This window comes from Chenopodium album, chromosome 26 (assembly GCF_948465745.1).
Source record: "Chenopodium album chromosome 26, dcCheAlbu1.1, whole genome shotgun sequence".
Taxonomy (NCBI): Eukaryota; Viridiplantae; Streptophyta; class Magnoliopsida; order Caryophyllales; family Amaranthaceae; genus Chenopodium; species Chenopodium album.
Genome location: NC_137859.1, coordinates 6,747,153 through 6,766,915, shown reverse-complemented (window position 1 = coordinate 6,766,915; position 19,763 = coordinate 6,747,153). Strand labels below are relative to the sequence as shown.

At 34.6% G+C, this 19,763-nt stretch overlaps 2 protein-coding genes across 6 annotated transcripts; one reads left to right on the top strand and one right to left on the bottom strand.

Annotated features, from left to right (window-relative positions):
- Positions 1-1,284: 1,284 nt before the first annotated feature.
- On the bottom strand, positions 1,285-10,931 carry LOC145617433 (mediator of RNA polymerase II transcription subunit 8-like). Of its 5 annotated transcripts, none has more exons than XM_081672135.1 (12): positions 10,643-10,931; positions 9,786-9,910; positions 8,369-8,493; positions 8,091-8,274; positions 7,199-7,306; positions 7,025-7,092; positions 5,641-5,916; positions 4,508-4,564; positions 3,717-3,902; positions 2,518-2,568; positions 1,968-2,028; positions 1,285-1,794 (listed from the first exon to the last, which is right to left on the bottom strand). In XM_081672135.1, the coding sequence occupies exons 1-12, from the start codon at positions 10,867-10,869 to the stop codon at positions 1,613-1,615; spliced, it is 1,650 nt and encodes a 549-aa protein (XP_081528261.1). In that variant the 5' UTR covers positions 10,870-10,931; the 3' UTR covers positions 1,285-1,612. The 5 variants fall into 5 exon arrangements, with proteins under 5 accessions (XP_081528261.1, XP_081528264.1, XP_081528263.1 ...); XM_081672138.1 differs by having other exon boundaries at positions 3,717-3,915; positions 4,509-4,564; positions 9,786-9,906; positions 10,643-10,773; XM_081672133.1 differs by having other exon boundaries at positions 1,286-1,794; positions 3,717-3,915; positions 4,509-4,564.
- Positions 10,932-12,023: 1,092 nt separating this feature from the next.
- Positions 12,024-18,932, top strand: LOC145618004 (uncharacterized). The gene is made up of 8 exons (XM_081672779.1): positions 12,024-12,214; positions 12,887-13,194; positions 13,460-13,545; positions 14,191-14,337; positions 15,495-15,597; positions 17,416-17,528; positions 17,867-17,991; positions 18,528-18,932. The coding sequence occupies exons 2-7, from the start codon at positions 12,975-12,977 to the stop codon at positions 17,954-17,956; spliced, it is 759 nt and encodes a 252-aa protein (XP_081528905.1). The 5' UTR covers positions 12,024-12,214; positions 12,887-12,974; the 3' UTR covers positions 17,957-17,991; positions 18,528-18,932.
- The last annotated feature ends 831 nt before the right edge of the window (positions 18,933-19,763 follow it).

Below are 19,763 nucleotides of genomic sequence, written 5' to 3'. Positions count from 1 at the left end.
AAAAAAGTTTCTCCCATTTCAAGCTTCTCCTTAGATCACTCTCAGCCTGCAGATGATTCATCTTCGCAGCCTTTATCTTGCCTCTTGGAACTGTAAGCCCTTAAAATTCGGTGTTTCTTTTACATTTATTATAAGTGAAAATGATGAACTGTGCAAGATAATCTATGATAAAGCACAATTTATACATAAAGTATACTTCAAAAAACAGAAATAACTTTCTAAAATCTTCAATAAGATGCAACAAAATATGGGGTGATGTCCATATATTGACTGCATTTCTGTGCTTTTTTCATGTCATGTAACTTTAGGTTCGAGTGGTTTGCGCTCAGATGCTGTAGCTGCTGCGACTGGAACCTTAACCCGCCATCGAAACTTCACCATAATTAGATATTTCACTGATTTTCATCTAGTGTTGTTCAGCTTTATTGTAACTAAAGATCACATTTTCATCTACTTTTCAGTATGAGGGGAAAGGGAACAAGAGAGTTTAGATATCTGTGGTTAATGTTACAAATCCAATGTGGTTTGACTGGTTGGTTAACGTTAACTGTTGAAGAAGATTTATGTGTAAATATCTGTAGTTAGAAGGGTTGTAAGGATGAGCTATTTCCTTACTATTTTTGGAATATTATAATTTGACTCCTTCCAAAAGAAGTAAGGAAAAAAAAGAGGTGCATTTTTATGTGCAAGTAATTTTTAATGTCCTTTAACGCAATTTGAAATCTCCCAACTTAAAAAAGCATTTTGTTGAAGAAAAGTTATGTTTATAATGAGAAAGAACTACATGTCTATTATACACCCGGGTGTATCTAAAGATAAGCGTGAATGCGCATTTACAATTCAATTCAAATTTAGATATCTTATGTACCCTTACAATTTAGTGATTTAAATCCATGCACTTTCAATTACAATATATTTTCCATAATTATTTCCATATGATCACTTGGTAATTCATTTTAGTATTGACTAAATTACTAAATTACCCTTGATGTTATATTGTTTTCATCTCTATCTTGTATTGATTCATTTATTCACCCACTTTCTTAGTTCAACAATCAACTTCTCCATCTTAACTTCAGTTGGCAAACGACATACTAAGAAAGCATTATCAAAGAAAATTGGTACGTGTTATACAATTGCCTCTATGCAAGGATCATACCAACCCAGGCAGTATGCTTTGTCCAGTCTTTCGAAAATAAGGTCCTCTGAACAATGTAGACTCGATAAGCTAAAAAACTCCAAAAAGCTCTTTACCAAACAAGGACTATAAGTCCATAATTCCAAAACGAAAAGTATACTACGTATAAGATTCTGTGGCAACCATCAATAATTTATTAAGCCATTACTAAGAGAACACAAATCGCCATAGAAATGCAATGATGCAACTCCAAAATGGCTTTAACTTACTTTTACAAATAAAATCAACCATGACATTTACAGCGGCTACAAATCTACAATATCCCTCAGATAAGCAATGGTACAAATTTAACCTGGTAGTGGTGATCACTTTCTATGAACTATAATCCCGTATTCACATTTACAACGCGGCTATCACAACACAGTAAATAACAATCCACGTCATTAAATATCTTGAAAACAAAATTTGACATAATCACTGCTGATTCTGTTGTCGCTGTTGAAAATTTTGGAGATTCTGAGATGCATTTTGGAGAGGCACCATATTAGACTGGAGATTTTGAGAATTCTGCGACATGCTTCCAAAAGCAGCTTGAGGGACTTGCTGCTGCTGGGGTAAACTCATCATACTGGCCGGATTTGCTCCAATATTGAACACTGTGAAAGAGAGACAGCCACCAAGAAATTAAGTCAAAACTTTAATGGTTAGATGGAACAACACCCCAACCCCTCCTCCCTTTCCAGCAATACGATCACCCAACACAAATGCAATAAGCAATAATAATCAATGACTTGGCTCAAACAAAAAGGCAAGAAAGAGATTAACATACTCTGATCATTAAGCATCTGGGAAGGGTGAGTCCTTTGAGTGTTTCCACCAGGTAATGCAAACTGAAGGTGTAAAACAGGTGATTGCCAATGCATATTATTAATATAACAAGCTCAAAGCAGTACATTCAACATATAAATTTATTACACATCATTTGCTCCTGTACCTAAGATAAAGCTTATTACCAATTGAACTTTTACATAAATACACCAACGAAACAACAATTAGGGCCAAATTGCAGCACATGTACATTAGAATGCATAAGAAAGTGAAATCATTTAATTTTCAATCATATGCAGGAATAAGCAACCAAAACAGATATATTAACTCAAAACTTTTACCTAACACCCTTACCAATTGAACTTTTACATACATACACAAACGGAACAACAATTAGGGGCCAAATTGCAGCATATATACATTAGAATGCATAAGAAAGTGAAATCATTTAATAAGTATATATCCACAAGTTACAGGTGTAATAAAAAAAAGTTGACGTAGCCTTCTTGCAAAACAAGGTAATATCACTTCAAATCATAATAATTAGCTACCTGCATTCTTGAGAGCATTGCTTGAGACGTCATTGTAGATGGCATGGACATCTGAAATGAGGGTGAAGAAATAATTAATTCAATCATTCCTCTACATTAATGAATCAAAACTTGTGCTATCAACATATACTGCTATATTTTTGTGTTAAAAAATTATGTCGTAAAGCCTCCAGAATCCAACAAAGTCGACTTCCTATGAAAAGTTGTTAAACTGCCAAATGATTATCTTTTTTATGTCCAAAGTTTACATACTACTAGATGATATATTGATACAAAGGTATCAATTTACAAAATACACAGCTAATCCATTCAATCTACAAACATTATAAGAAGTAACATAGTTGATCAAAAATAAATACACAACTAGCAAAATACTATATTCTGAAATTTAAATACCAAAAAGAAGCTGATAAATATTACATTCTAATACAGTAAATATAGCGAAAACTAATAAGAAAAAACAATGAAGTGTCTTTATCAATCTGTGCAAAGAAAATTTGGAGCCATAAGGTGATGGTCCAGTTGGTCTACATAATGTGTATGAACAATTAGTGATGTATTCTAATAAGTTCAATAATTTGTACTTTTTGTATTTTATGATGGTCAAGTAAAGAAGTTTGCATTATTTTACTGATATCTTAATCAAACTATTGATCTGTATAATATTAATAAATTCTTGCAATTGTGATAAAAAATCAAAGCTGACTTACAGTAAACCAAATTCTTCTTTCTTACATGATCCATAATAGTAATTTTAATTTCCAGCATTAAAAAAAATTTTACCCAAGAGATTAAAACATTGATTACAAATATTGCATGGATATCCCATAATTCAGCCCCCAACCCCACCTCCATCCCATTGTGCTTGAGTGTTCCTTAATAATGCAAGGGTCAATACATATTGTTGATCAATTATAAGATAACACATTTGATTATTCAGTTGGCATCCATACAGCAATAATTCTCATGTCATCCTTAAGTCAAGTCCATTTCTTATACACATACTAATTGGAATGGACATCTACATGGGAAGGAGAAAAAGACCAATGGTTGTCAATTTGTCAAAAAGAGACATTACACTCAGCACGTATGTCTAATGCAAACATGCAAAAAAGACAGCAGCAAATTGTTTTAAGGACATATAACTGAAAAGCAGAATGCAATCACAGATTAAGTAAAAGTTGAGGTGCATGTTCTACCACAGGAGCATTAGGTGAATTCTGAGCGGCGTTGAACAAAGCTGTATTAGCAGCTCCAGAAAATTGGCCAATATGACGGTTGAGCTGGGTTCCTTGGTTCAGTTGGGTTTGTCCAATATGTCCAGTGGGCAGCTGCCTACCTTGATATTGCTGAGTTGCTGATTGTTGAGAAAATTGCATCTGGTTCTGTCCTTGCAGCAGACAGATGTATGTATAATAATAAGGAACCTTGATAGAGTTAACTTTAAAAACACATGAAACTCCTATTTCCACTTTGCTATGATATCATTAAACGAATTTACCTAACTGCGATGCAGGTAAGAATTCTTTTCCTTAAACCACACTCATAACAGTCATAAGTTGAAACAAGAACGCAATATCAAAGGATCCTTAGGCAATAGGATTTCCCTAGTATAAAACCAGGACTACAAACTAATTTTCGACAGAAGATCCTCATCTGTTTGCGTAACAAGCAAATAATCTCTTAAGAGCTGCGAATAGTAATAGTAATAGTAAATTAGGCAAAAGAGGGCTGCTTCTAAGAGCTCAGTATGCAACAACTACAACCCCCCCACCCCCCAACAAGAAAAAAGAAAGAAAAAGAGGAATCTTTAACTCTTAAATCTTGTGGACAAATGCAACCACATACCACAGTAGAGAAAATAAGATTTAGAAAGATAGAATATGACTTATGCATGCTCGAATGTTCTCTGTGCAGAGCACAGAACTAGCATCCGGCAGGAAAAACCAAAAACATTCTAAAGCAAAGAGAAATTTGTGCATAAAAATACCGAAGGAAACTTCTGCTGTGCCTGAGTCTGCATATCATGTGGTTGTGGTAATTGGTTCTGCGAGAAATGATTAGATAACTTAATCAAGAGTCAAGCCATAAATTAAGCGTAGATATCTCAACTTTTCCACTGTGTGATTATTTCATTGTTTAGGCAACTGGAGGGTAGCAGCTCTCCCCCTCCCCATCCACCATTCCCAATATCCCAGAACTCTTACAGTTCATTCTTTTGAATCGCAATGTTGGAAAAATTGCACTTTTAACACATGCTCCTTTGACTGTCTTTCGTGATTTATACATTAGAAAAAACAGTCATGTGGGGTCTTGTTAGATTCGTCTCGATATATACATTCACAATATTAGCTTTTTTCCATTTATTTAAAAGTATAATACTATAATCAAAGATATAAATGGTATAAAATATGAACTGGCAAACATAAAAACACCCCCTTTCGAATCTTTGATTCTTGACAAAAGACAAACATGAAATTAATATACAGAAGTTAATTTTTATTTTTCACTTTCCTATAGAAAAAGTCAGAAGCAAACAAAAGCCAACGGAAAGTGAAAAAAAAAAAAAAAAAAAAAGTCGTGAACAAAGTACACTGGTGGGTAGACATGAGATGGAGAGGGAAAAAATCAATATTTTGTCTCGTCAACAATGATACAAGGAAAGCTTCTCCCTCTTGAACTCAAGTCTAACTTTATCAGCAAGCTATAATCTACGGTATGGAGAACATTTCATGAAGCAACAAAGACAATGTCAAAAGGGTAAATATCGAATAAAAATAAAATTAAGCTGAGGAAGAAATTAGCTCCTTCCAGCACAGGAATGCCAGGACTTTCATTAATATGCAATATATAGTAGGAACTGAGACAGGCAGTTAACATCTATAGTATATTAATATATGCCCAATAGCAGCAGAATAGGGAGGTGAAATTGCCAGAGGCAACAAGGGTAATCTGAACATGATACTATATACTGGTTAATTGCAAATTGGTAATATAAATATCTACTTTAAAAAATTCAACATGAAATGAAAACATAGTTAAAATGAAAAGCAAACCATAGAGAGGACACAAGTACTTAAACTAATTGGTTCTAAGTATTTGGAGCACAAGCACAATAAATACCTGAGCCAAACCCTGCATGGCAGAGTTTCTATATTGCTGCTGCTGTTGAGCAAGAAGTTGCTGCTGCTGAGAAGGAAGTTGCATCATTTTTCTCTGTTGCAGCTGATGTTGTTGTTGAAGTGTTGGCTGCTGGGGAGAAGGTGCATTCATCATGTTTGTACCAGATCTTGGCGAGTTTGCATACTGCATTGGGGATGCTGTATTCTCAAACGAAGATGGTACTGTGCCAGTAGAAGGTGAAGGCACTGATCTTCCAAGATGTTGTCCACCAGAAGCCTGCACCAAAAGGAGGTTTACATCCAATCAGACTCGGAAGAAAGGACTAATTTTCATTTTCCAATAAAAGTTTTAACAAGCCCTGGTTTTGTTCAAAGTACAGGCAGAAGCTGTAATTCACAGTAGAACTTCTATAATTAAAGGGAAATGACTAATTTGGTATTTCCACTAGTGGCTCTTTCTATGCAGCCTTAGGGCTTTGATATACAAAGCCCTAAGGCTGCATAGAAAGAGCCACAAGTGGAAATACCAAATTACATCAAACAGTAATTACACCATTCAATGCGTGATTTTGTCATGCATTCCTAAATTAAAACCAGTTTAGAAAATGCATTAAATGCAGCTTTGGGCTGCATATATCAATTTCGCAACTCCCCCCACCCCCACCTAAAAAACCCACCCCCAACCAAAAAAAAAGGGCAGCAATAACAGTTGTATAAAATATTATAATCTCCAGACAGGTGCTATAAAGAGATTGCATATTGGCTCCCTATCAACTAAAAAGCAAACTGCTCGTCTTGAATTACAAAAGCTGATCTTTGGGCACCAAGTGTCAAAGAAAATTGAATTCGATTTACAAGTTTATAGTAACTAATTGGCTAAACAAGTATGGAAATAGGTGGATCAGTCATACCCAAACAAAAAGGTTTTTGATCAATCAGGCATGGTCCATACAAGATGGTGATGGTGGTAATGGTGGCAGTCATTTAATGTATTGTTTGAACTTCATGCTCAAGTCCTTTAACATGACCATGATGTGAGACAAGATATACACAATTGACCCAGACAAGGACCGCGTATAAGGCAAGATGCAAGCCAAGCTGCTCATAAAATTTTCATGCTCTGGTTAAAAAAGATTGACTTGGCATGACCGCGTATGAGCTGATGCAAACTTCAAGAGAGATGTTTGGTCTAAAGCTTACAAGAAGTTTCTTTTACGTTTTTCTTTTTTTCTCATTACTCTGACATTTTAAACTAAGCTAATTTTAGAAAAATAAATTAAATAAAAAGGAGGAAAAAGGCGATAAATTGGAGGAAACCAAAAGCAATTGAATAGATTTAAACACAGAAATTTTGAGGAATGTAGAATGTTAAAGACAATATCTACCTGCATTGGAGTTCCCTGATTGCTGTGATTATTGGATAGCATAGGAGGAGTATTCTTTGAGTACATGCCTGATAGAATAATTATCACAATTTCCATTATAAAAACATCAAAATACAATATAAAGATAGAATGCAGCCAAAGACCATACATAAAGAGAATGCAATTCCTTGTTACCAGATCCATCACCATAATTCTGTGTCCCATCACCAACAGTGAGTACGTCAACAAGATGTGAGGGAAGTGGAGAAGTAGCATGCCTCTGGTCTGCAGGCAGCCTTAATCCTGTACAACATAGAAATCATGCACCTCAAAGACAGAATAGAAATAGCAAAAGATCTATCAAAATACAACACAATTATATCAAAACAATGAGTTGGCAGGAACAAGACAACATGGTGGTGAGAAAGGTACAACTGGCAATCCCTGACCTGACCTAAATCCAACCTGAATTATTGAGTTATAACTTGAACCTAACCTGCACTCTGCTAATATTGATAATTTTAGCAGATTCTGAAATCGACTTGAAACCAAACCTGAACAGCCAAGCCTGGCCCATTGGACCTAAATTACCACCTCTAGAACTAACCAATTACCATCAGTGTCTGTAAAAATCTCACTTGGTTTGCACTGTTATTTTATCATGCCTTCCCCCAAGGCTTTAAGGGGTCCTCTTCAACAAATATACAAACATACGTTTCAGAACAGTGAGTAATGTCTTATAGCAGATAACTAGGCTGACTGATAACCACCCAGACAAAGAAAACAAACCAGGCAGCAACCCTACTGCAAATGCTGCAGGAAATGAATAAATAAAAAGAAATAACAAAAATGCATGCGAGCAAACAACCACAGCTGGACAGAAGAAGGAAGAAAGAGATAGCGCTACATAAACATGTGTCTGAGCGCCATTTTAAATTCTACCTCTGTTTCTTATCATGTGCAACAAAATAATATTTTATATCTCACTAATAATACCCCTTTGTTGCACATAATAAGAAACAGAGGTAGTACATTAAGATCTTAAAGTACGCACAGTCACTTGCCTTGCAACTGTTTGAAGACTCACCTTCACCATGATTGACAGCAGCCCGGAGTAAATTTTCCTTTTCTTGAATTTTAGCAGAAAAGGCCTTGTCCAAAGTTGGGACAGTGCTCATCCTCTGACGGGTATCCAAACCATAGGCTTTGCGGGTATCAGCTATAACTTTTTCAGCACTTTCACAAGCTGCAGCAATCATGTCAATTCTAGCCTGCCACAGCGGCCAGTCATTTAAAAAAAAAAAAAAAAAAACCCTGATTATAGAAGTTGCTTGTTAAAATGCTAAATTAGCAAAATCAAGTCACCTTAAGCTTATCAATTTGTGTGGGTATGGGAAGATTTTGCATGCCAAGAAGCAACTGCTCCCTCTTAGAATTGTCATCCACTTCCATCTCAGGCAAGAGCTTGGACGACAGCATGACAGGGAGTACTGCATGGAAAGTGATTTGTAATTACAAAGGGTTGATATAACGAACACCACATTACCTATTATTCAGTCTTCATATATCAAGGGACTCGACTGTTCTCTTCACACAAAATAAGGTGTTCTAGTCTGATTTATATCTTTGTGCAATAATGAATCTAGGTCTACTTTGGCTAACTTTCATTGTATTTATAATGAATAATATGTTAGATTTGTTTCAATGTGTAATTGTGTATTTTCCAAAATCTGTAATTTTCTAATTTTTATTAATTCCCAATCACAGATATTTAGCAATAAGTAAGCAGAAAGAAAAATCCAGATTTATATATTTGATTCTGAAAAGATTGAGTGATAAGTTTCTAATATAGGGTGAAAAGAGCAGGTTCTCAATCTGCTTTTCAGTCTCTCTCCTCAGTCCTCACTCTGCTCTATGTTTTACTTCTTTTTCTACTCTCCCTTCACTTTTATAGCACATTATCCTTTGAATTTGATGGGAATGCAACTTATATAAAACTGGGCCACTAACCTATCAATGGCTTTCTTATTTTACTGTAAGACTACATAACTCTTTTTTTTTTTAAGCTCATAAAAAAAAAAAATCAATAAATTCTAAGATTTCAACTTTTCAAGTCAACATATTTTAAGACACCTTATGTCAAATAAAAATTAAAAAATAAGAAAGAAAATTTGATTTTTACCACCAAGAAAACCCGATATTTTTTAAAAGTTTTATTTAACTCCCACAAAAAAATCTAAAATTGTATTTCACCACCAACTAACGGATTTCATCCATTAGTGGGGGCCACCATGTACACGTGTTACTAAGCTATTGGATTAAAGATAATAGTAAAAAAAAAAAAACTCTTAACACTAACCCAGATACCACCATCCTCGCCATCGGCAGTCCGGCACCCCTACCCCCACTGCCGTCACCCCCTACCCCATTTGACCGCCGGCACTCTCGAAACACCCCCTCCCTTTCCCCCACCCCAAAACCGGCCCCTTCCCCCTTTCCCCCACCCCAAAACCGGCCCCTTCCCCTTTTCCCCCACCCCGAAAACCACCCCAGTCATCATATTCTAAGATACCTTATGACAAATAAAAAAGTAAAAAAAATGAAATCTAGACATGGTTGCTGGCTTGCTGCTCAATACAAAATACTTGCATATCTACTTTCTAAAGTGTAGATTTCCTTATAACTTATATCAACCCCTAATTATGAACAACAAAAGGCAGAAAACATTAAAAAGGTATGAATTATGCAAAACCATAACCTCAAATGACTGAAAAACGTGTACCTGTGGCATTCTCGGCATTAACATTCCTGGGATGGACCACAAAAGCTTTCGATACCTTCTTGATGTCTTCCACAATATTGAACAACTCGAGATTAACCATTGAAAATTGACCAACAACATCCTGCCTGGTACAAGATATAACAGTTAGTGGTTAAAAGACATTAGATAAATTTACTTTTAAGATGAGAAAAAGTATCAACTCCAATTCTCATCAAATAGCAATATCCTCTAATTCATAACCTTTCTCTTACATCACACCTTTTTGACCACCCTCCTCACTTCCAGACAATTAAAGTGTTCAATATTATAAGAAGGGTCATCAAATCATCCTGGCATTGTAATTAGAAATGCACAGCCTAATCTCCTCACGTAAACGGAAGCTTCTTTAAATGCATTGGGGTAGTGTTCCCTCCAATAGATTGTCAACATAAAATCAACAAACAAAATTATAGCATGAAATCAAATGCTTCTACTTCACATCAATTTACTTTGAAATTTATTCAATAAAATTACTCCCACAAATTTCAGATTATACTTACAAGTTTGGGAATTTGGAGCACCAATCCCTGCATTCCACACCAATCAGCCTAGTTCATTATAAATCAGGTGAAATTGACAAAGCACTAGTTTCTTAATCACACAGTAATTTTCCCAACTTCGGAGCCCAAAATTAAGTTCCTCTTAAAAAATAAAGAACAGAAAACCCTAAAACAATCAATTTCCCAGTTCATACAGATAAAATCATACTTAAAAACAATAAAATTAGGGTTTTTTTTCCCAATTGTGCAAGAATTAACATCAATTCTATGAAATTTGAACAACAATAAAACTGAAATTAAGGAGGAGAGAAATCGGACCATTTGGGGAGGGCATTGGAGCGAGACAAGACATCGAAATCTTCGAGAATGCGAGAGATTGCTTTGAAGAGACTAATGGCGCGAGTTTTGACAGATTCTAAGTTAAGCTGTTGTTGTACTGCTGAGTTTAGCTTCTCCACCACCTTCGCCGGTTGTTGCGGCGGCTGTTGTTGTTGTTGCGATGGTGGTTGGTTTTGATCTTGGAGTGTGCCCATCATTGCATCCATGATCGCCACCGGAGGAAGGAGAAGTGAGGAGTGAGACTCAAACTCAAAAGCTCTGAACTTGATACAGTATTTTAAAAAGGAAACTAGTGTGTGTCCCGGGCGATGTCCCGAGTGATATTTTGTACTTTGAAATTTTATAATTTGATAATTATATTCAACTGACCGTGATTCGGGCGTTACTTCGAATGTTGCGGTTTTTTTTTTACCTCATATGTATTTATTTTCTAATCTTGTGAATTGTTAGTTATGTGAAATTTAAATCACTAATAAAAGTTGGTTGAGATGGTAAGTGTAACTTGCAAGCTTATGTGTCGCATGCACTTTAAATAATAACGTGGCATTGTGACATGGTTTCATCTACGTTGAAGAGTGCCACGTGGCACCGTGGCACCGTTCTTTCAAAAGGAACGCCTTTTAATATATAGTATAGATTAGGTAATTTTTGAGTCATGCTCAAATTTTTTGTTTTATCTTTTTGAATGAAATCATGCTCGAATATTAGATTTTCATTTTTTTTTTATTTTAACCTCAGTCGGCTATCACACACCAAAACACTTAGGTAACCCCTGACCAACTGCATAATCTCTAAACGATTGAGTAACTTCTGACCGATCGAATAAGTCGGGTTACCCTGATCGACCGAGTAATTCCCTGACTGACCGAGTAACCTCTAACCAAGTTACCCTGACCACATATAAAACTTTGTTTTGTCTTAGATATTTTTATAAAATTAAATAGAGTGAAATTACCGTGCACAACATGAGACCTAACCTAACACTGAGTAATAAAAAAATAAAGTGGAATTATGTGCTTCAAAAAAATCACAAGTATAACCATTATTTTAAAATCACTTTAAAACTTAATACTCGGGAAAATGAAGATAACACTTTCTTAATAGTGACAATATAATAATAGAAAAAATAGCTAATAAATAGACAATTAGACATCATACCATTCTTTAACAAAAATCAAAATCTAATCGAAATTCCAAATAGAGCAAAAGTAGAATCCTTTGTTTATAACCAAAAAAAAAAAAAAATGAAAAAAAATCGTGGCATCCAATATTCCCTCACTTGACTTTGACCTCATCCCAACTACAAGTAGCACATGTTCAGCTTCTTCCTTTTCTTTTTTCCTCTAACTTTTGCGCTCCAACTAAAATAAATCAACTAAATCTTGCAAACTTTCTTCTCTCATCAAATTTCTGCCAATTTTTTTTTACTGTGCCAATTTTTTCTTAGCCGCCATTTTTGTCAATTTTTTTTCTCAGACGAAACCCTAAATTCGCATTTTATCCTGTATTGTCTGTGATCTCCGAGGTTGCAACAATGGCGGATTCAATCAGGTTATTTTTATAATTTTAATTTTAGCTCTTAAATTTCCGATTATAGGCGAATTTGATCAGTTTGTTTAGCGAATTTTAATTTATGGAGATAATTGAGTTGATTGCAAGTTTTTTTGATGTTTGATCTTTCTGCATTGATTGAGCTGATTTATGATCCGCATTGTATGAGTGCTGAAATTTGAAGTGATTAGTGCAATTTTGTCTTTTTTTTTTTTGATCGAAATTTTGTGGTTTGATCATTTGCACAAAAAAGTTGGTCTTTTTAGGCATGAAATGCTGAGGTAAGTTATATTGGAACTGTAATCCAAACATTTTTTTTTTTCCTTCTTTTTGAAATGAAGGCAATGTTGGAGAGTAGTTAGGAATTTATAGTAGTTACTTTATTTGCCTAATATCTAAATTATTAATAATATAAATTGCTCGAGCAGTTCCCAGGAATTTATAGTAGTTTTATATTAAAGGGTGAGGTTATGTATGTATGGACCTCCATAACCTTGTCTCGTTGGGAATTATACTAAGTTATTGTTGCTGTAATGTATACATTGAGCTGACAAACACAAGCATGCTAATAGAACTTGAGTATCGTACCGATAAGCCGATAATTGACCATCTTGTATTTAAGGGGATTACTTCGGATTTTGGCTTTTACATCTTTGTTTTCTCTTGTTGCAGGTATCTCCTTCATTAACAGGTGAAATGGTTTTCAAGCTTTACAAATCAAAGGATGATTTGGACTATTTGAATTTTTATATTCTCTGCAATGCAACTAGCTTCGAATGGCAGTCGTGGAGAAGATGATTCGGAAACAGAACCTATCTTGTCGGAGTCCCATATAGTTGAAGAATCTCATGAAACTACCCTTTGTGAAATCAGAACTGTTGATTGCGATACTTCTGCTGTAACAGATGTTGAAGCTGATGAAAACTGCAGTCTAGTGAACCCAGAGCAACCACAATGCCGGATATGCCTTGAAATTGAAGGTCCTTTACTGCTTGTGAAATTATATAGTTTATACCAGCAATACTACATCTTTCCTTCTTCCCGCCTCTAATCTTGCTGTAGGCCTGTAGCCTATATTGATTATACCTTGCTGAGTATTTATTTCTCATCTGAGGATCCTGTGCCCATGGTCGCTTCTTGTTTGCAGATGTATATCTTTGTTATACATAAATTGATTATTTCTATAGATGTTATCTTATACAAGTATTTGATATGAGAGATTAATAAGTTGATGTATGGTGTCAGGAGAAGATTTAATTGCTCCTTGTCATTGCAAAGGCACTCAGAAGTATGTCCATAGGTCATGTCTTGACAATTGGAGGTCCACAAAGGTATATGCTTTATAATCATTCCTTAAAGCTCTTAGAGACAAAAGTGTAGTGCACATCACTACACATGCCAGCCATGGTTTATTGTTGTTTCTGATCGTCTATAAAACTCAAATGCTTTGCTTATAGCCAGAAGTGTAATACAACAAGTAGAGCCCCTAATTCAGAAATTTATAATCACTTTCATTTGTGAAATCGTTAGTTATTAGTCATTGCATCGGTATCCAACACAAACAACTAATGTTGCGTTGATTTTTTTTTTTTTTTTACACTGACTAGTACCTATGCATTGATATTTTCATATTTAAGTGACAAGTAAAGCTGATAGAAAAATAGCTATTTCAGTTGTCAGATTATATGCAACGGGGTAGTATTGATTACAGGAACAGTTTAAAATTAACTTAATTTCGCGGTGATTTATAACTGTATCATTTATATGTTTAGAAGATCTACGTAGTCATTGAAGTTGTGCTCTAGAAATAATTTCTGCTTCAAATTTAATTGCTTATCACAACAAGTTGGAAACCAGGATAAAAACACCTCCATATACCTACCCCGATGGGTAATCATTTTGCTGATCTGAACTTTTTAGATTTTCATTACTGGAGGACAAACTTAATATTATTATCTCATTTGTCATATTCTCAGGAGGGCTTTGCTTTTGCTCATTGTACAGAATGCCGGGCAAATTTCTTACTGCGAGCAAATGTCCCATCGGATCGCTGGTGGTTGAGATTAAAGTTCCAGTTCCTTGTGGCAAGAGATCATGCACTCATTTTTATAGTTGTTCAGATGGTATAATAACACGATGCTCTGTAAAGTATCTAAACATTCTTAACAATTAACTTACAGGAAAAAATCAGTATGAATATTCATATTCTAGTTCAGTCAGATTTTGACCTAATAAGCATTATTGATTGATTTGGCTATAAATGATTTTCCATTTTTGGGCTATGCAACTAGAATTGTTGCTGGAGTGAGTTTAAGCTGTGGCACTTGTAGAGTTTTTTTAGTATCAGCTTCTAAGGAAAGGGCGTACACTAGATACCTTAAACCAAAGCCATGATGCTTTTGATTGAGGATAAAGCGACAACTTTCCTATTCCAATACATCTTAAAGTTTAGGATGTTTAGAATCTTTTACCAATTCTCTTCTATATTTTCCTGAAGGATGTGGTTAGGCATATCTCGTCCTCTAAAGTTGGTACTGAAAAAGCTGGTAATTTCATTATGAGAACCATGTATAGCTAAGCAATTTTTTTTCCCCTTAGAAGATGATTAACCTATACAAAATACTATCTTTTGTTAATAGAATGACTACATAGGTAAAACTTCTCATTCTTTTTTAAAGCTACAATTTGCTTCCTCTTCTTTTCTTAAGAGGTTTGCCTCTTCCGTTGAAAACCCCCTGTTTGCAGATGCCCAAAAGCTTCGAGTGCCCTCTCTGAGGATGTTGGTTCAATGGTATATGTACTATTTATTTATTGATTTATTTTTTAGAGAGGGGTGGGGGGGGGGGGTTTGAAGTGGAAGTGGAAGTGGAAGTAGGAGGGTTCTTAAATGCGTTATTTAGAAGAGAAATGTAGAGTTAACCAACCTATGTTTATCTGGCGATCGCCCTTAGCCCTGTTACGGTATAATAATGTATGTGAAAGATATAGTTGATTTGCCAAAATCTATTCTCATGGAAATTTTTTAGATCCTGTGCTCTATAGTTGAGCTTTTGTTTACATTTTGAGTTCTACCTATGCACTTTACCTGCTTTGACAGTATTTATTGGATGCCATATTAGGCACATGTCTTATAAGTTGCTAAGTTAAACCAAATTCACTAAACAATAATCAACAATAAGTGTATAACATATACTTATGTGCATGTGTGTTCATATTACATATTTAGTAACACTTGTTTGTTTTGTCATGCTGTAAAATTCTAATTAAGCTGTTTTTACAGATTGTGGCAGTGTTAGGCATTCTGGTTTACAAATTCTATGGCGAAGAACTACGTGAAATGTTTGGCTATCAAGAACACCCATATGCATTTTATATCATGGCTGGTATGTGATTTTTTTCTGTCAAGCAGCATCTACCTGCAATTATTTATATGTAGTTTTGTATTTTATGCCATGGACAAGTTCAGGTGTTATATATAAACACTAAGCCAGTTAGCTATTCTTTTGTTGTTGCTAAGGAATAATAAATTTCTTGAATTTTCTGTTGAATTGAATAATTCATGGTCTGAATTGATTCTCCTGCATATGACATATTGAACTAAGCTATATTACTCCACCAGAGTACTTTTTTCCTTTTTGTGGTTGTGTTGCTAATATTTACCGACCTTATGGCTGAGATGCTACTTCCAAGAAGTGTGATGCTGAATCTTATTTGGTTATAGATCTGAAACAATGTGGACATTTGTGGCCTGAGTTCATTTATACCCCATAATATTTTGCTTTCATGAATTGGTCACAAATAAAACATGAAGGGTTTTAAAGGGTATTCAAGATTTACTAAAATTTTTCTGTAGACATAGTAGAAAATTTTGTTAATGACTACTGTTTAAATTTGCATTTACTGTGTAATAAACTACCAAACTCCCACATGTTTACTAATCGTTAAACAGATTTCGTTACATGGCCCACTTTTTGCTCCACATTTTCTCCCTTGGTTTCTTAAAATTTTGGGTTATAGCTCTCCTATTTCACCCATTCTTCAACATTTGCTCAACATATCACTTATTAGGCGATTCATGTGAAGAGTGGTTCGTGTTGTTGTGGTTTCAAGCAAGAATCTTTAAGAATCTCAATTTGGTAAGGTTTTTGCGTTGAAATGTAGGGTTTGTGGAATTGCAATTTAACTAAATGAATCTTCCTTGCAAAACTGAACAACTATTCTTACTTAATGCATATTCACATTCCTTTTGTCCCCTTCCAAGGATTTAAAGGATGAATGTGGTTTGTTAAAACTGTTAAAACTGATAACGATTTCAGTGGTTTGTTACTTGTAGTTTTAAAGAAACAACATAATACTTTGTATAAAATGCAGTTATGGTATATAAAAGGTAGTTTTTGACAAATTTTCCTATATGTTATTGGAAATTTTAGATGGATATGAGGCATATTATTTGCATGTTGCAACTACACAAGAATTTTGGAAGTTGTGCCTGTGGGATTATATTTTTGAACTTTGAATTGTTGTTTCACATCAAAAAAGTTAGGTCTCTGTATAGTCCTCACCTCTTGTTGACTTTTAGAAGTATAAAATTCCCTCCATCTCTCTCTTTTTTTTTTTTTTTTTTTTTTTCCCCAGTAATGTTTCACTTTTTGCTCAGTTTTAATGCACACCTTTAGGCATGCATAGCTGCCAATGTGTACTACAAAAAAATTTAATAAAAGTTGATATTGTGAAATTACACTTTGAAACGACTCAAACAAAACCAACATGAATATTATTTCAATATATATTGACATAGAATCCATTAATATTGGATTTAACAAAAAGAAAGGGAGGGATTATCTTCTTATAGAATGTTTACATCCTAATTCATGTTGTAATATATGCCTAAGCACTTATGTATGGATTTTTTTTTTTTTCGGGATAGATTGAGTGGATGGAAAATCAACGTACCTCGGTTTGCTATTAACCGATTTTATTTATTCTATTTTTTTTTTAAAAAAAAAAAAAATCATGGTCGAGTGGTTTGGATTTTTGTTGACATTTGTAGCTGCAATCTTATTTGTTTTTTCTGTTACTGTACAGTTAAACCCTTTGTATGACAAAATTGAAAACTGATGTTTTAATATAACTGATTTTTTTGGGGGGTTCATATGTGGAAATGTTAATGAAGTCCTACATACTTGGTCCAATATTTGCAGTTTTGGCTATTATACTCGTTGGCTTGCTTTATGGTTTCTTCATAGCGATAATATGTGGACAGAGGATCAGTGAGCGCCACTATCATGTTCTTGCAAAGCAAGAGTTGACAAAGGTACTAATTTTTCCTTAATGTCGATTGCTAATAATTGGGAAGCCTTGAGCAATGCAATTATGTCGTCTAGTTGGATGCAATATTAGACATGCATCACATGCTCCTAAATATTGCATCTGATCTGAATGTGTAAAGCTTTCTCTTTTTCTAGCTTCTTGATGATCTGCTTGTTAAAGAGATATATACCATTCCATGGATAGGAGGAGTTTTCTATTGTACTGCTTTGTTACCTGCTTTGTCTTTCTGTGTGAGTGATGACTGTAATTTATTTGCTTCAAGTTATATTAGTAAGCTCTCTGTTGCATTCATTTGAATTGAAGATTTTAAATTATGTGCAGGAGTACATAGTGGAAGACCGTGATAGTAAAGATGTTCCTGAACTTGACCCTAGCCACATATCAGAGCTGAGAATGTTGGGCCTCTACTGAAACAATCAAATAGATTCTCCTTGGCATTCTTGTAGGTGTGTTTTCTTATTTCCTCGAGTTGTTTTGTTTTCTTATTATTTTCCTTTGATAAACTAGGACATTCAGGCGAAGCGTAGTTCATTCTTAGTTGATGATTTTGATCGCTGGTGGCAGCATAACTAGATGAAAACTTCAAAGTATGAATTTTTTTGCTACGGCATTGCTGCTCAGATTTTTATTCCATTGGCAAATGTCAAGGAAATTAGATGTTTGAGGTTTGAAAGAGGCAATAGAGTCTTGAATGCTGGGGTTTTAAATGTGAGTACTGAGAGGAACAGTGATGCTGAGTTGCTGACATGCAAGCTGTGAATTATTTGTTAAACTTGATTCCTGTTATCCATCTTGATGTGAATCAATATGCCTGGTCATATGCAATTCCAAAAGCATTTAAGCTTGCTTGAAGAAGTCTTCCCCTCTTGGGGTGAGATTGTCTCTTAGGGTATTAATTACTCCCAAAAATTACCCGATCATTCGGTCGTAAGATATAATTTACTGCAATCTGCCTTGTCTCTGACATAAAAATCTGTTTCAGGTCCCACCTTGGCTCTGTTACTGGAATCCAAGATATTAATTTGGAGGCAGCACCCGGGGGAGCTTCTTTAGCATATAGAGCCATAGCGGTGCATATATACCACATACAAACCTTTTCTCATACTCTGTGTCTGATAAAAATACGATTTACAAAACTCTAATCTGCTGTAAAGTTTATAGGCATTTGATTTCTCTTGGGTTTTGGCCTTTGCCTACCATTTTTACATAATTGGACCTTGTGCAATGAACGAGGTTATCTTGAAACCAGTCTTTGTTGATTTCTCGTGTGAAATTAACAGAGCTGTATATAATCCCTCAACTAGTGTGTGTCTCGGGCGATGCCCCGGATTGCTAGTTTGTACTTTGTACTTCTTTATTTTGATAATTACATACAACTGTTTGAATAGCTAGTATATGATTTGGACGTTATCTCGGATGTTACGGTTTTTTTACCTCATATATATTTATTTTCTAACTTTGTGAAGAAAAATTAAATTAAATAGTCTCTAATTTGAAAGGAATATTTAATATTAATTATGTGCAATTTATAACATTAATAAAAGTTGGTTGAGATGGTAAGTGTATAACCTTTATTAGTTAAAGGTTTTAGGTTCGAATCTTTATCAAACCAATTTAAATTGAATAACATATAATAAAAGAATATAACAAGCCCTTTACCCATACTAAATTCTCAAATAACCCATCAACATTACCACACCCCATTCCATCTCTGTGTATCAAAGTTAAGGCATGGAGTGTTCCGAATACCTTGTTATCATGTCATAACGAGACGATAAGGGAAACTATAGCAATAAGCTTAGGTACTTAATCCACAAATTCTTAAATGAACCTATTTTATATACTGGTCAATATGAATTATAAAGGTCACTATGTTAAAATTAGGGTCATAACTTCGTATTCAATTTCACAATAATATTAAATGTTATACAAGTTTTAATAAAGGTTACTATGTTAAAAATAAGGTTATTAGGTTAAAAATAAGGGTCACTATGTTCAATATAATCTGAGTTGCTTGTTTATTAATCTCGAGCCCACAATAATATTATTGTGGACCAGGTCCACACAAGTCTTTCCTACCTTAATCACCATCATGTATTAGAAAGCCTGCAAATAATCACCATGGCAACAGAATTGGACAGTATTATATAGACGAGCATATTAACCTTAAGCATACAAGAGCAACGTGACTGTAATAAAACAGCAAGACTAGGTGCCC